At 41.9% G+C, this 17,023-nt stretch overlaps 1 protein-coding gene and 1 non-coding gene across 3 annotated transcripts; both read right to left on the bottom strand.

Annotated features, from left to right (window-relative positions):
• Positions 1 to 142: 142 nt before the first annotated feature.
• uba1 (ubiquitin-like modifier activating enzyme 1) lies at positions 143 to 17,001 on the bottom strand. 2 transcript variants are annotated; one of them, XM_069140321.1, is made up of 26 exons: positions 16,704 to 17,001; positions 13,070 to 13,186; positions 12,930 to 12,988; positions 12,656 to 12,824; positions 10,465 to 10,599; positions 10,271 to 10,377; positions 10,088 to 10,178; positions 9,734 to 9,866; positions 9,533 to 9,630; positions 9,267 to 9,413; positions 8,788 to 8,964; positions 8,447 to 8,554; positions 8,260 to 8,340; positions 7,263 to 7,415; positions 6,380 to 6,545; positions 6,045 to 6,241; positions 5,215 to 5,279; positions 4,601 to 4,796; positions 4,058 to 4,132; positions 3,773 to 3,962; positions 3,500 to 3,585; positions 2,523 to 2,615; positions 2,060 to 2,251; positions 1,657 to 1,758; positions 1,465 to 1,565; positions 143 to 1,283 (listed from the first exon to the last, which is right to left on the bottom strand). In XM_069140321.1, the coding sequence occupies exons 2-26, from the start codon at positions 13,184 to 13,186 to the stop codon at positions 1,148 to 1,150; spliced, it is 3,174 nt and encodes a 1,057-aa protein (XP_068996422.1). In that variant the 5' UTR covers positions 16,704 to 17,001; the 3' UTR covers positions 143 to 1,147. The 2 variants fall into 2 exon arrangements, with proteins under 2 accessions (XP_068996422.1, XP_068996420.1); XM_069140319.1 differs by lacking the exon at positions 16,704 to 17,001 and adding an exon at positions 14,738 to 14,958.
• Positions 1,870 to 1,991, bottom strand: LOC138193558 (small nucleolar RNA U6-53/MBII-28). Its single transcript, XR_011177877.1, has one exon. It is a non-coding gene; the product is annotated as a small nucleolar RNA U6-53/MBII-28 (small nucleolar RNA).
• Positions 17,002 to 17,023: the final 22 nt, after the last annotated feature.

Raw genomic sequence — 17,023 nt, 5'->3', positions numbered from 1 at the left:
ATTAGCCGATTCGGGTAGTACTAAACCGCAGGTCTGTCTGAAGCAGGTCACAGAAAAAAACAAAACACTCGTACCAGAAGAGACACTCAGTCAGGCACATATATTTTCACCAAAACCTTGCAAAAACCACAAAATCAAACAGTTGTTTTTTTTTTGTTTATTCACTATCACACTAAGTGCTCCCATTTCAAGATACATCTCATTGCCTTGCTCTTACGATGTTATGTCTTTTGGAGTTAAAAGTAGAAAGACAGTTTATGATCTATCAGGTGTGTGTGTGTGTGTGTGTGTGTGTGTGCATGACAAAACTTACTTTAAAAATAAAATGGAAAATAACAAAACACATGAATTATAAAGAGAATAGTGAGGAAAAACCACTGTCGTGTGCAGAAGCCCCTCCAACGCCACAGAGTGCTTTCAAACTGGCAAGGGCACTCTGCGGGCGTGGGATTTACAGTCGGGAAAGGTTGTTGACTTGGGTTTATCTGTGTCTAATGGGCTGTCCTTCTTTTACTTAACGAGGCTCATCTTTGAAGAAAATAAAAAAATAATAATAAAAAAAATGGTGATGAGGGATTAGATCTACGAGACAGGGGTTGGAAGAGAGCAAGTACAGTGGAGAGCAGACAGTGGGCTCGATTACAAGTTCCCTCCTTTACTGCTATAAGACAGTGAGGATGTTTTAGAGGGATACTAGCTGGGCTATGGAGTATCAACAGACGACAAAGGCTTTTTTTTTTTTTTCTTTCTTTCTTTCCTTCTTCTTTTTTTTTTTTTTTTTTAAAGAGTGGAGAGGTTCTGCTACTGAGAAACATCAGGATGTCCAGTATACATGCTCCCTTCCTCCAATGACACCCCCTGTTCCCACAGCTAAGCCCAAACTGGATCCCTAACACACATACAGGTATCCTTAAGTCAGCTTACTGGGGCTATGTACACTCAGGCACAGGTTTACACAAACCACAGGCCTAAAAAAAAAAAAAAAAAAAAAAAAAAAAAAAACCAGAAAAAAAAAACCGGATTAATCCAATAGAGCTGACTTGGATCAACCCACCCACCCCCAGTCCCCACCTAAACTCCCCACTTAGAACATCCCCATCCACCCCTTTCAACTCCCACCCTCCTGTGGGTGGGCTGAGTTTCGAGCTCAGCGGATGGTGTATCTGACATAGGGCACTTCCACGTCTTCGTCTGACAGGTCGTTACAGCATAGCTCGAACACCAGCGCTTTCACGTGTTTGCCCAGCTTCTTTTTGGACACCTTCGTCACGATCTCCGTCATCCTACAGGAAGAACGCACAGGAGAGGAAACCCGACTCAGCCAGGAAATAAAAACAAACATGCACGCATGTGCCGGAGAAGTAGCATACATGTAAAAGAAATGGACTCTGCCCGAGAAGCTTCACAGATAAATAAATACCAATAATCCATTTTTAAATCTATTTCTTTTAAAGATGTACTCACGGTAGGTCCAGTCTCTCTTTAAGTTTGGCAGCAGGCATGAAAAACGAATAGAGCATGGACACTCCCTGAGAAAGCATGGTGATCTCCAACTTATGCTCATTCTGACAAAGAACAGGGGGGGGGGGGGGGGGGAGGTTAATTTTATGCCAAAAACAAACATGGTGGCAATGTGAAAAGACGAGTTGAACGCACTTTAAAGTAGTCCAGGAACTGACGGAGTGTCATCTCTTCCCCATTGGGCTGCAGCCCAGTGACCTCAAAGCGATCCCACAGCGACCAATCGATTTCATAGTACTGTGAAAAACAACACGGGGTGAGAATTAAAGCCAATGATAATGTCAGGTGCAGATCTGCAACACCCATAATATCAAACAAACAGCAAGTCAATATTAAAAACCTTTCGTTTCTCCTCAGCACACACCGATACCATCAGTGTGAGAAGGTCAGTTTGCACTCACTTACACCCAGCCAGACAAAGAATATCTGCCTGGTGCATCAGTATTAGCATGGCTGAATCATCATTGGAGTTTGAAAACACGAGTATTACAGTGGAGAAGCATTGCACATCGTTTACATATCTAAACACCGTGCATACCTTGTGTCTCGGAGCAGCTATGGGCTCAGAGAAGGCAAAGAAGGGCAGAGCCAGGTTCATGAAGCCATTTTTGAATGACTCCAGCTTCTTGTGTCCTTGGACAATCTTGATGAGCTCCAAGCACACCAGGCCCACCACTGCAGCCGTGGTAGTGGCGATAGCAGGGATGATCTTGCCAGCTATCAGTTTGCTCTAGATTGGAAGGTGATAATTAACAGAAAAGCAAAAGGAAGACAATTATAATTTCAAATAATTCAATTTGTAGCAAAATAACACATTTGTAAAATGCAAAGATTATAGTTTGTGGATGGCTTTAACAAAGTCGACAAAGTTTACCAATACCAAGTGAACACTATTAGCACAGGACCATTTTCTTGGGTAAATTTCTGAATTTGAAGGATTAGGAGTCTGCAGGTAATTCCCGTCAAAAGACAATGCCGGGGTTAAAACACATGAGTCCCACCTTGTGTCTGTCTGTTGGGGGGATGTCATAGTTCTCTGCTCTCAGGTTGGAGGCTGCCACGATGAAGTCCATGTGGAAGTTGGTGTCATCATCCTGTTAACAAATGGCCCAAAAATCAGCACATAAACCACAAAACCATCACTGAGGCCTGAGGTTATTTTAGGGGGTGTAAAGGAAGGCGTCCATAGCACAAACCTGAGTTTTAAACTGGGATTTAAAACATTTTAATACAGGTTGTCTTTCATGTTGTCCATATTCTCTCTTTTGAAATGGAAATTCTTGACAGCGATTTGTACCCAAACATTTTAGCAGTGCACCAGTTGGCGTCAATCAATTATAACATGTTAACAGTGTTAGCCTCAAGAGCCGGGCAGACACTGTACAACTTTCATTAACCCGGTACGATGTGTTAACTCACACTAGGCATTTTAATGGGCCCTTCTGCAACTTCTCTGTTCACACTGTGCAGGTCGGTCAATGCAAGTGCCGAGCCCGCTGTCAGTTTTGTCGACTTCGAATTACAAAATAATTTATTCAAATCGGACGACCGTGTCCTCAAAGTTGAAAAGGCCGTTTTACCCTGCATTATTTTTAGATCTTAAATTACAGTACTCTGTTTAACAGTTGTGAATATGCTGCAGTTCTCTTAACTGATATTTGTATGATTATTTTATACTTGGAGTATACAGGTCTCAAAATGAAGAATTATTCACATTTGTGATATTTTCTTATTACCTTTCCAATTGACAATATGCCAGCATTTGAGCCTTCTTGTTATAGTAAGAATTATAGCTGTTCACATTCTAAATAAATGTCAAATTGTATTTAACACGTTTCAGCAGTAGCAAAAACGCACAAAACTGAGACTAAAACCAAAGAAAAAGCCAAACTAGTCATTTTGTGTACCGTTACACCGAAGTCATGTGATGACCAACAGCAGACTTAAAGTAACTCCAGATTTAGGAGCGATGGTGTACCTTTTCAAAGTCAATGGAGTTGAGTTTGAACTGAGGGGACTCGGGGGCAGGCAACTGAGTCTTCAGCTCTTCCAGTCTGGAGTCATCTGTGTATCGAGAGAGCAGTTGTAACATTACTGTCAAAGCATCCACAGTAACACACAGGTTCAACGTCCAAGTTATCGTCAACGAGGAGTCATTCACAAACAATGACAAACAGCTGATAGCATCTCAAAAAATTTGAACTGACTTTGAATACTTTTTTGCACATACATCCAGATTTGTGTATCTTACCAACAGATGAATTGCTATTTTGCAGCTCCTGATCTGAGACGTGGATTTTAACCCCTGAACGAGGGGTGAAGGGGGGCACCTTGACCTCCTGCAAGATCTTGACCACGCCTGCACGGTCAGTGCTGCCTTGCATGCCGTATGTCTGAGCAAACAGGTTAGCTCCTGCCAGTACGTAGTCCATGTGTAGCTCCTAAAAAAACAACAACAAAAAAAAACCCTCATTATTGAGACTGGATGAACTAGTCAAGAGCAGAAGAACACGACTCTTAATAAATGCACACTTACGTTGCTCGTGCTGAAATCTAAGGGGTGAGGACACCTCTTTGGGCCAGACCAGAAGGGGGCACCAGAGCTGGTGAGCTGAAAGACAGATGATACATTTATACCTTAGAAGAGTTTCAGTTGCTGTGCATCACAAATCCATCATCTATGCGTGACTTTTCAGGGAGAATAAAGCCAATCACGGGTACAAAGCGAGACAATACTAATAACAGATCACGCGCCAATTGAAAGCCTGAAGCCCTGCTCACCCCATAGCGCTGTAGTTATTTACAACAACCTTACTATCAGAAGTGACACACACGGTTGTATATCGTGCACTTCAGGTCAGGAGAATTTATCATGTGTTAAATGCAGAAAGGGCCACGACAAACTATTTGAGAAACGAGATCTGCACCAAAGGAACCGTAGTCATATACAACGTCATATAAAACAGGGGGGGACAAAGCCATGTTTTATTGCAATAAAAATAAAAGGGACAACCCAAGACCAGTCAGCAAGTCTTCCAATACAATTGTGATATTCATCATGCAGTGACCTCAGTAGTACCTGATCAGGGGGAAAGTTGTGCAGTAGCTGGCGGATGTTGTTGCTGTATTGGCACTGCCAGTGGTTGCGAGCCCAGGCTACGCAGTCGGCCCAGCTGTGGGGGCAGTCTGTGATGAGACTCTTAAAGACAGCCTCCAACACCTCCACAGGCTGAGCTCCTGGAAGCTTCAGAGTACGCTCCATGAACTTAGGATCTCTGCAAGAACAATGATTATAAACCCCCCCATTGAGTGGTTACAACAATAGGAAAAGCAATCCCTTTGTTGTTCATCTGTTGTTCACTCAAGCAGGTTTAAGGACCCGTCTGAGCGTGGAAGTTTGACTTTTGGCATCTTAAGGTCTTTATATCAATCTGGAAAAGGCTCCCTTAATCTGCCTTAATGCTTATGTCTGGAGGTTTTTAAAAAGGTCTTCAAAAGTTCACAGACAAATTCCACAAACAGTTGAAGACGGTATCACCGACTCAAACTACAAATTTCAAAAGGTGTCGTTTTAACGCAAGGAAGTCATTTTGTCGATGTGCACTATTTTAATGATAAAAAGAGCACATTATATCTTTGAGTAAGTACGGTTATGTCACGTGGTCATTTGTAATGACAAGAAAGGCAACTTACGTGAGGTACTGCATGGCATTCTCTGGTGGCTGTTTGAAAAGTCCCTCAAACTCATCACGGGCCCACTGATCAAAGGAAAATATTTAGAGCAGATCAGCAAAATATATGACGGCAGACGTTCAGTGTGTGCTCAAAATCTACAACCATTTCATTGAGGTAGTGGAATATCCAGGAGCGCAAAATAATATATCACTAATTTTTCCATGTGACCGTAACAATATTGTAATAATTCAATAGATTTAAAATGTATTAACCAATAATGCAGAGGATTGTGCAGCTTTGTGCAGTGTACAATACAATGCAGACTTGCGCCACCAGGTGGAGCCTCGATTAATGAGTTTAGTAGTGCGTTTGGAAACTACTGGAATAAACTGTACTTTTACCTACTTTAAGTCACTACCATCATGTAGATGAAATATGTATTATTTTATGGTTGTTTAAATCATTTAGACTGAAGTCTGCTATGAGTGACCGACTTAACTTATATACCTATATAACAGGTTACCGTTGAAGGCTGCAGCCTGCCATTAAATACAAATTGGGTCAAATTTTGTTTTAATTGTTGGATATGTCTACACATCCATTCTTATATAATTTATGTACTTAAATTAGGTGGCTGTTTTTTTGAGTCATTGCAAAGCAACAGACAAGAGCCCTACGATTGTAAATAATGCTCAGTGGTTAAAAACATTTACCCTCTGGCAAACCGTCCACTGCATTTTATTCATAGTCAACAAGTAATTGATTGCTCATGTAAAAAAAAAATAAAAAAAAATAAATGCACCCACTCCTGGTCCTGTGTTTATCTTGCAGTAGGTGCATCTACTGACCTGCAGTGTGTGTTCGATGGCATTTGGGAAGTTCTTGAGGGTACAGATGGGAATGGACTTCTCAGGTGGGTCTTGACTGGAGCTGTATGACTCTGTGAGGAAGGGGATCACGACCTGGACGTTGCCTTTGGTACCCAAAGTGCCAGACTCCAGTAAAGGTTTACGGTAGTACACACACCTCCGATCCATGTACATACCTGAAAACCAAAAGACAGAATTTATACCGTATACACGAGGTGCTGAAAAGACCATTATTTTAAACATCAGCGCCCTAAATCTGATTTTCTAGTATATAAAGTATTCTCTGTGAAACAATTCAAATGTCGTTGTCTTACGGGCATCAACATTGTCCAGTGCATTGGTAACTCCATCAAGGCTTTCAAAAAAGTCGTCATCATAGACCCTCTCTGTGTCGGGGCCCACTCTGTTCTGGTGACCTGTGATCCTGATGGAGGGGTTCATCTGCTTCACTGCAGCAGCAGCTGTGTCACTCTTCATTTTCTGTAATGTCACATACATACAAATAACAATTAACTGTCAAATACTAACACCAGGTCCACAACTAACCAAAAGAGGACATCAAATGTAAAGCAGTAGAAAATGTACACTGTTGTCAAACTTGTCCATTATGTGACTACTGTTGGTGGGAAGTTCACAAATACTCAATTTCTATGCATGACACATGGTCCTTTATGATGTCTGTAAGGACATTGCAGCTGTAGTTATGGCTGACAGAATGTGTCTGTCAGCTGCAAGTTTCTTTTGTAACATAATGTGCGCCTTAAATAAACTGAAAACAAATTATGTAACATTAATAAGTGTTTGAATATCAGTCTATTGTAAAAGGCCACTAGAATTAATTTATCACCATATGAAATAACCAATACTGTAATACATCAACGAGGTATTCGGTTTTCTCCTTACACTTGGTGCAGAGCGGTTACCACAGGGTGGTATTTACATGCACAATATACCTTGGCGTTGTGCCTATTTTGTCAGGTTAGGAAGGAACTATAGAATTTGGGTGGCTAGAACTTTCAAATATACAGACAGAATTAAATAAATTTTCAACATAAAAAGCAGATAGAATTAAGGGGAAATCCAAGTACAGTACCGATTAGGAATATCACATTCAATAAATGGCCAACTGAGCAAAATAAGCGTTTCCTAAATCCTCTCCAACAACACACAGGTTTGAGCAAAGGTGATGATACTGACCGTAACGTCCGAGGGTCTGAAAAGGAACTGTCTGTTGAGATTGGATTTCTCGATGGTGTCCATGTCGGTCACAATGACCTCACCATCCCCACCTGCCAGTCCAATCATGGCAAAATTTTTCAACAGCTCACAGCCGATGGCACCGGCTCCAACCTGGAATGAATAAAGACCTCTGAGCGAAGCTATAAACTTTGTGCTATATATCCCAAGTTAAGACACCATTTAACCAACGCCATCCATTTACACTAGTCGGTACAGAATTCTGCACATTTTACTACATGTCAATGTCAGGAAAAACCCTATTGTTAATGGGAAAGGTGAGATTCTGTGTCCCCCCTCCCCCACCACCTGTCAACAGGTCCTATGAAAACACAAATACCCACAGTATTTAGGTTGTTATTTCAAAAAACAACAGGGGAAAAATACAGACAACAATGGACATTGTTGTGACTTGCCATGAAAAGAAATAGAGCTAGCATATACTATAAGACAGACAAACATGGGCTCCCACCCTGATAAACCTGTTGACTATTTGAAAAGAAAAAAAATAAGGCTGCTAAAGTAGCAAATAATATATGTGCCAAGGGTCATATCACAATGTGTAGTTTAATTTAAAAAAGAAAAGGTGGCTATGAAATTTTACAAAAATGATTCAAGCAACAGTAAAGTGTATCTGTTGGGTACTAAATACAAGTACTCGCATTACATTTTGGAAACTCGGACAACATATATGGGACGAGCACAAAAATATTTGAGCGCCCACATTTATGGAAATGAAAAATTAGGTCAACCAATGTGCAATTGCGCTCAGCAATCAATGGAGGTTTATAGTAGAGCAATAATCAGGTTTTGGCATCAGGGATAATGTGTCAACTACAGAGTCTTTACAAAAGATTTTCTTTGACACAAAAATATAAAACCAGACTTATTCTTTCAACCTCCCTCGGCAACAAGACGCTACAGAAGGTGTTGGACATTTTGCCGTTGGACGACTCACCAGGAAGTAGCGCTGTTTGCCGAGCATTTCCTGCAGCTTGGTGCCAAACACTGCAATCTGCCCATCGTATCGAGAGTTCCTCTGGTAGAAAAACAGGAGGAGGAAAAAAAGTTTTACACCACTTTATATTGTCATCATGTGAACGTGTCTTCCATATGAATGCGTTTTAACTGCTCTGAACACCTACAGGGGCACATTCTTCCTCTGTGAGCTCGACTCCTTCCTCTTCGGCCAGGCACTCCAGGGCATCAAAGTACAGCCACTGCATTATAGGCATAAATTTTCCTGTGCATGCCTGAAAGAACAAAGAGCATGTGAAATACAAAGAATCATTTGTGATTAAAGATTTGTATTACGTTTAAACCAGTAAGGGGGGGAGGGGTGCATGTCTAATCACAGGTAACAAAAACAACTCCACACAAACACTGAAAATCCATTTGCTTGATTTACAGAGAAGTTTTAAAATAAAAACAACTGCAGTAGATATTGTAGAACTAGGTTTCAACTTGCACATTGCTTCCAACTGACCTTCATCACTTCCTGCGCAGCCAGACCCCCAATGAAGGCATTGACAGGGGCCAGATCACCAGCAGCAACATATGACAACTTTTTGATAAGCGCTTCATCCAACTGCTCCACTTTGGCTGACCCCGTCTGAGCAGAGTTCACCTCCTTGGCCAATGTCAATAGCTCATCGCCGTCAGTCTGGAAATTAACACAGCTCAGCATGTAAAACATATTACAAAATAAAACGTACCGACTTATAGATTATACCATGCTGTGTTGCACAATCGTTCATGTGTAACTCTGGGTTAGTGTATTTAGCTGCTGTTTTAAATCACAGAGGCTCCTTTCTTTCAGAGGAACCACATTGAAAACAGACTGACACAAAGTGTCAGAATAGTAGGGAGTCTGAGTCAAGTAAGGTGAATAGACATTATCAAAACACGACACAAGAGTTGGGGTATTAAATGGGAATATTCCACCATTATGAGTGCTATATTTACCTGGCTCCAAGGTGCAGGAAGGTTGTTGCGTTTCTTCTGGAAGGCATCGATAGCCTGGAAACCCAAGTGCAGCTGTGCTGGACGCTCAAACTTGGCAAAGTCTGTCATCATGAACTCTGGTTCAGCCATGGAGGAGGAGAGGGATTTCTGAACAGGAAAGACATGAATGGTAGTTTGGTTGGGCTCAACAATATGATTTTCCACTGGTGACAACAGTAGAAAATGTGGTGGCACATTAAATGGTGTGGAAAATGTCAGCCACTTACAAAAGAGATCTTCTTGGGCATCTTAACCTGTGAGACAATTCCTCCTCTTATATAATCTGTAAAGCCAACTGTGTCACAGATGCTGAAAGTGTATGGACCTGGACAAAGAGAGCAAGTCATGTTAACTTGTGAAAGTGATAGCTAGACTAAAAAAAACAAAAAAAAAACACTTGTCTTGTTCTAAAAAGAAACAGGTCTTACCCAGAACTTTAATTTCCACTGGCTGGCAGCCATTCAGCTCTGTCATTCCTTGGATCTCTGTAAAGGTGACATAGTCTCCACTCTCAAAGCCATGACGAGCCTCATCCAGACATGTCACAACTCCTGAATGGTCCTGGAGAGGAAAAAAAAGAAAAAGAAAAAGAAAAAAAAAGGTAACTTTTCTGTCATTGCAAGTTTTGTCTGTAACCACAACACCACACATCTTGTATTAAAGATGGGGGAGCGGTTGCAAAGTCAAAGAAGTTATGTTTGCTTTTTATGTCTTAAAGCTTGAACTTATTCTTAAAAGCAGGATGAGGTTTGAAAACATTCTGAGTTCTGATTCTGACTAACCTTGGTGATCATGGAAATCATGGCACTCAGCGGCTGCTCTCCATTGCTGTCATACACTATCATCTCCTCTCCAAAGTCACAGAAAAGCTGGCTACAAAACATAATGCACAGAAATGTTAGGACGCTGAAAAGAGAATTGGGTATTCTCTCCATGTGACCTGTTAATAAGAGTGTGACTCTTACCCAAACAGACCACGAGTGTCTGCAACAATCAGCTTGATTCCTTTGCTGTGGCAGAACTCCCCCACATGCTGTTGCTCATCCAGAGTTGAGTTAGTCAGCACTACCACCTAGTTTTAAGAGAGACAAAATTAAACATCAACTTTCCTTTCTAACTGCTTAAATGACTAAAGTAGAAGTATCTTTTTCATTTATACCTGGAACTTGGTCAGGTAGTCTTCAGCGAGTGCTCCAGTGTAGGCGGTCACAGGAACATAGTTGTTGAGTTCAGCCAACCGATGTTGACTCACCTCTGCCCTGTTCTTCCCCAGGTCCTCCTCACGAAGGTAAAACTGACCACACAAAAACATAAGATGTCAGGCAAGAACTGATACTAACCCTGTAAAGCAATAACTGCTAATACCAGTGGATGAGGGCCAGGTGTGGCAATAAAGGAGAGGCGAGACCATGTCCAATCAAAGACGACTTCTGTCCATACTAAGGGTTTGGGTCAATTTAGAAGAGTTCTCCAGCTACACTGAAATACCAAAACATCTCCTTTAGCTTGCTGACAAAGTAAGGCCATCACAGCCACCATCTAAGAAGGAAAGAGACAATTAAAACCTTGGTCTGTCCAAACTTGGATGGTTAGTGTCCAAAATCCTCTACTGCAACTGCATGTTATACATAATGACACGTGGAAATAGGGCCAAAATGAAGCAACTTGGACAGACATTTCCTGAAGTGATTAATGTGGGACCGCCCTGGAGTTAACAATCTGACAGAGGATACAAACACAACAGACAGCAGTATGAACAGAGAAACTAGGAGGTGACTGACAGTTGCCTTCCCTACAATTCTGCTGCTGCAAAAAAATGCTTTTAAGGTTTATGCAGCTAGTAGTCTTTTAAAAGTTCTAATTTCAAATAATAATAGTCGAAGAGAGGACAAATCCAGAAACAAGAGTTGTTTTCAAATGGATGAAGCCTAGGATTCAAGGCCACTTTTTATAAAAGAAGGACGACATATCAGGTAAGTGAGAGAAATATGCACTGGCTATTTAATTTACTTGAATAAAAAAGGACACTGGAGCATAAGCCAGTGGGTGAAATAGAAATGTTTGAAATCACAAGGTTAAGCCCCAACTGAATGAGCAGATATATCTGTCATGGATCTCTAATCACATGTACACTTCTGTAAGGTCATCAAAAAGACATCTCTGATGCGCCTTCTGAATTATTACCTGAGGAGTCTATTCATACATTTATCTGCCTGCCCTTAAAAACACAGATGAGAATTCAAGGTCACTGGCTGATAGACAAAAACAATCTCCCCCACTGTAATGTCTTAAAACAGGCTTTGGCTGTACTACAACTGTGACCCAGGAAGAGGCCACCCACTGATAAATCTGGGTCAGCCGATGGTTAGCAAGGGTGGGGGTGGCTGCAGTACTTTTTGGATGGCAACAATACAGCTCAACACGTGACTCAAAGGACACAGCCCCACTGCACTTTGGAATTCAGGCTCAAAGACACCAGGGGCCGTATTCACAAAGACTCTGAGAATCCTCTCAGAGAGCTCTTAACTTAAAACAATTTTTTTTTTTTTTTTTTTTTTTTTAGAAAGGAGTCCTAGCTTAGGAGCTATTTAGGAAACTTCTCAGAGCAAGGAAAGGACAGAAACTCTCACCTTAGTGAGGAGGTGTGGGTGACCCTGTTGTTAGGTGTGACATCCTTTTAAATGATGTGATTGGTTGATCCAAAAGAAATGCACTCATGGTGAGAAAGGGCACCGAATGGACAGTGACATCAAGTGGAAATTAAATTAACTGTGTGCCCATACGAGGCTGTGAAAGCACTATTTTTGTTTGTGTGATCACTGCTGATGAAGGTTGCGGCAATTACTTTAATTTCTGGCGTTATTGCGTTGAACGTTTCAATTGACATCGACCACAAACATCATCTCTACATTTTTAGCTTCATTAACGTGTCACCATTCAGAGTTTGAAGAATATTTCTCTTACCTCGCTGTACTTCCTAAATGTTCTCCACCACCTCAGAAATTAGTATGCCTCTTAAAAAGGCCTCCTGTCTGCTCCTAACACTTTTTCTCCTTAGGAGCTCTTTTAAGGGTTAAGATGCTTTGTGAATAACTTTTATCTTTACAAAGTTCTACTCCTAACTTAAAAAGGGGAAATTCTTAGAAAACGGCACAATCCTAACAATTTTCTTAGAATTTCATCACTGGGAGTAACTTTTAAGTCTTGGGAAGCTACGTGAAAACGACCCCCGATGAATCCTCAATAAAGTACAATGACTAAGTGAAGTTAACCAATGTCTGTGACTGAATTTGATAAATAAACCGCTGTAGTTATGCAAAACGGAAATATCGGTGCATGCTGCCACACACCTGAGAAGAGAGGTCTCTCCATTCTGCAACTCCTTGGTCGTGCACAGTGACACTTCTAACTCCTCCCAGAATGACGTTCTTGGCGATCTCAACTCCAAGACCTCTCATACCAGAGATGAGGACACTGGAGTTCTGCATGCGCTTCATAGCGTCATGGCCCAGCACGTACCTACCGAAGGAGAGAACCAGTTATTAGGTCCATTATGAACTGTCCGACAACAAGTCCGAAAATAAATACCATAAATTTGTAATTTTCTACAACAAGAACACTTGCAGTTGTCTGGAGTACAGGCCCTCATCGATCTCCGCGTCATTGCCATTCTTAGCCATGCCCTGGGAGGAAACGGAAGGAGTTGCAATCAGTTGATGGAACAAATTCTACACACAGTATGAAGTGGACGTGTTTGTATTTACGTTGGCAGGTGTGTGGGACAGATCAGTTCTGACAGAGTTAGAGGAGGAGCAGTGGGATCCCGTCTTCGTCTCTGTTCCTGACAAGCGACGCTTCTTGGACAGCGGCGAGCTGGACATCTGTGCATTAACCACCATTCAAGACAAAATTCACAGGTCAGTCAAGTCAGAGCAGAAAGCTGATGCGTGTTGCAACCAATTATTTTCTTAATGCGGATAATATTTAGTAATTCAAATATGATAGCTTCAACAAATAAAAATGTAAAAAAAAAAAAAAAAAAAAAAAAAAAGATAGCAAGACAGGGGCACTCCAATGTCCACATGCTTTGATTTCATCAATGTTTAGAAAGGAAACAGTTGCTAATGCATATAAGCAAGAAATATTATTCATAATTCATGCTATAGTTAAATTCTAATGACAATCCAAGCTAAACGCAACGCCTTCATGTTGAGGAGAGGGGATTTCTAGTCCAGAGAGCAGCTGGGCTGGCTGCAGGCCAAACACAAATCTGCTAGAAAACGAACTGAGCCTGAGGAGAAACATGAATAGCAGCGTTATCGGTTCCTTTCATGCACAGACACAGCACGGGTTTGTTTATTATGCCGGTATTTAAGGACCGCCAACATTGTTACAACAAAAAGAGCTGAATCATTAGAAGTTCACTGCGGTAAAGTGAACACTACCCCTGGCAGTGGCTCGCAGGTGTGGACACAAGGACCATGGTGTGCTGCTGTCCCTAGGACCAGGATATAAAAAGGAGGCGTTGATTGGCGATAATAATCGTAAAAAAAAAAAAAAAATATATATATTGACATCCAAATATGTCGTGCCCAACGCCATAATCCAGACAAACCCAGTCACTGGGGAAGTGAAAGAAAGAAAAAAAGAAAAAAAAAGAAAAAGGCCGCAGTATCGCGAACACAGTAGCATTTAACAGCCACAATTTCCGCATCCAAATGCAGCTAACTTGCCTGCGTCCCTAAAGTGACCCGAATATAAACCTTTCAGCAACTACAAATGATATAATGGGTTCGGCCGAATTTAAGCATGTACAGCCACCTACGGTAAAACTCACAATTTACTGCAAACCTGAACGACCGAGTTCGTTTAAAAAAAAAAATATGAAAACGAAGGCATCCGGCATGATACAGCAAAGCCGCCCGGCTGTTGCTGCAATTTGCAAAACCCGATACAAAACGTTAGCTGCTAGCAATCCGTTTAAAGCTCTCAAAGAAATGTACATGGGGATGTCAGTCGACAACACCAGGGAACCGATTAAGTAGGTTCCGTACCACTAATCAGTTAAGTGATTTGGCAAGTGGACAGGGTGGAAACATTAATAACTTAGAGGCAAGGAAACACCAGCCTGCCAGTGAGAAGCTCGGCCTAGGCCCGTGTTGCCCCCCCCCCCCCAGTGCGGAACACAACTTTACCAGCTAGCCGCTGTAGCTATGTTTCAACCTGCTCGCAAAAAAGGGAGCAGCAGGCTTGACAGCCAACTAACCACCGCTCCCACGTTGATGTGGCTTCGTGGAAGCACCTCGTAAAAAAAAACAAACAAACCCCCCCCCCCTCCTCATAATCTAACTTTATCGTTCAAGCACGAGCATTTCAGCTAACGAAAGACAAAACCACTCCACTCGTGCTCCATTGATTTCTTCTTTTCTTACCAATAATCCTTCTCGGTCCCTTCCCAACGCGAACCCGCTCCTCTCCCGCTGTGTCGATGTCAGTAATAACCACGATTGTATAGTCGAACGATTTGTGTGCCGCGAAAAAGGAAACGCGATGTGGGATTAGGACGGTCTGCGCTATATTGTCGAGTCACTATGTCGTTGCGCCGAGAGTCTCTCCTATGTAATTGCGCTGCTGGCTTCGCGACTGCAGACGGGAACAAAACCAAAATGGCAGATGGGGAGAAAGGGGCGGAGGAGCCGTGACGCACGGGGCTGAAATATTCAACAGGAAACAGGGTGGCTGTGAGCACGCTGCTCCGCCAGGCCCTCAGCCCATTGGCTGCTCACCCGAAGACAACGCGCATACATCCCGCCTTCGCTACCAGAGGATGCATGCCGTGTATATCGCTATACAGTACAATGAAACAGCAGGACCTCCAGCCATCCACCTTACGATTCTTAAAAAAAAAAAAAAAAAAAAAAAAAATAAATTAATAAAAATAATAATAATAAAAAAAGGCGCTCTGGGCGTAAGTGTGTATGAAAGGAAAGTTGCAACTATTTTGTGATCTTATTAAAAGTAACGTTAAAAACTTGTCTACCGGGCGAAATGCATCAAAAACAGCACCTTTTGTTTCAGGTCAGCGAAGAAGCGGTCTTGTTGTTGGCAATAAGACAAGCACACGCACACACACACACAGCTTAGACTGGATGTGCAAAAAAAAAAAAAGAAAAAAAAAAAAGCCCATCTTGGGGAGTACAACCACATTGTGACATCATTTGGTGTATCGAGGTTGGGAGTAACGTATTGTCCATTTCCACCCCGGAGTTCAGCAATTTACCATCACGAGTTAGGTCTGCAAAGTACCACGGGCGATGAGCGGGGGAGGGTGGGGGGCAAATAAAACATTAAATATTAAAAAAAAAAAAAAAGGTGGTATTATCTCAAGTGATGCTGCCCCTCCGTCACATTGAGGTGAGCAGTCCTCGCAAATAGAGAGAGGAGTATTGGGGGAGGGGGTGCCTGGCAAATGACAAAGGCCCAGGAAAAAGAGTGGGCCGCATATTCTCGGGTACACATGTCGAGAAGGATCTCCCCCCTCCTCGTCCTCCTCCTCCTCCTCCATGTTCTCATCTTCCTACTGCAAAAAAAAAAAAAAAACCAAAACAACTAAAACCCACTATTTCTTTTCTTCCACCATTTTCTGTCGAGGCTGTAACGAATGAATATCAATCAATAATCGCAACACCAGGCTGCCTAACTTTGGGACAAAACTGGAGCAGAGACGTTAAATATCACGTTACTGTGGTAACGCCGTTAACCGTGATATCCCACCGTTAACCGAAATATTATAAATATATATATATTTATATATATCTAACGATCATAAATATAGTCACTAAAAAAGGTTCAACGCTGCAAGTTAGCCGATGTGTGTCTTCAACACGTTTAGCCTCCATCTAACTGTTTGCAAGGCGACTAGCTTCCCCTCCTCCTCCTCCACCACCTCTAGCTACCGTTGACGTTATCTATCTCAGGATATTAATTTAACACTCGTGCAGATAAAACAAAAACAAAACAAAAAACCCGCACAAATGCTTAATTGTTTTTTTTTTTTTTTTTTTTTTTTTAAACAGTTAACGTGACAGCGACTCGTTAGCGACGGTTCGCCGAGCGGAGGGACCGAAACGGTTCCGTTAGCAGACAGCAACTAACGCTAAAAAAAAAAAAAAAAAAAAAAAGACAAGCAGCAACGCACATCAAAAGACTGCGTAGTTGTTAGCTTGTGTGCGGCGGCTAGCTTTTCAAGCTACCGGAGCCACCCGACGACTTTTTTTTTTTTTTTTCTCCCCTTTTTCTTGTGTCGCTGTGTTAGCCGACGAGCTAACTAGCCAGGCTGACGTTACACAGAGAGCTTACAACAACAACAACAACAACAACAAAGTGTGCTGAACTCACCACATCCGATATTACTCGGCCTGATCTGTAGTCTTAAAAAAAAAAAAAAAAAAAAAAAAAAAAAATAATAATAATAATAATCGGCTTCTGTTTTACCAAGAAACCTTAACAAACAAAACAAAAAAAACGTAGACAAAACCGAGACTGCCCGCTGATTGCAAACTGGGGGCGAGGAAAAAAAAAAAAGAAAACAAAAAAAAAGTGTGTCAGGGTGGCGGGCTCCGTGTGAAGGTTTTTCCGCTGGACGGCTGCCTGGCCGGCTGTTCCCGAACCGTTTCCCCTCACTCTATTTCAGTTGAAAGCAAAGCAAAGCAGCAACA

This window comes from Embiotoca jacksoni, unplaced genomic scaffold (genome assembly GCF_022577435.1).
Source record: "Embiotoca jacksoni isolate LCO1_2020_lvr unplaced genomic scaffold, fEmbJac1.0.p SCAF_9, whole genome shotgun sequence".
Lineage (NCBI taxonomy): Eukaryota > Metazoa > Chordata > Actinopteri > Embiotocidae > Embiotoca > Embiotoca jacksoni.
This window is presented reverse-complemented; position numbering and strand designations above follow the sequence as displayed.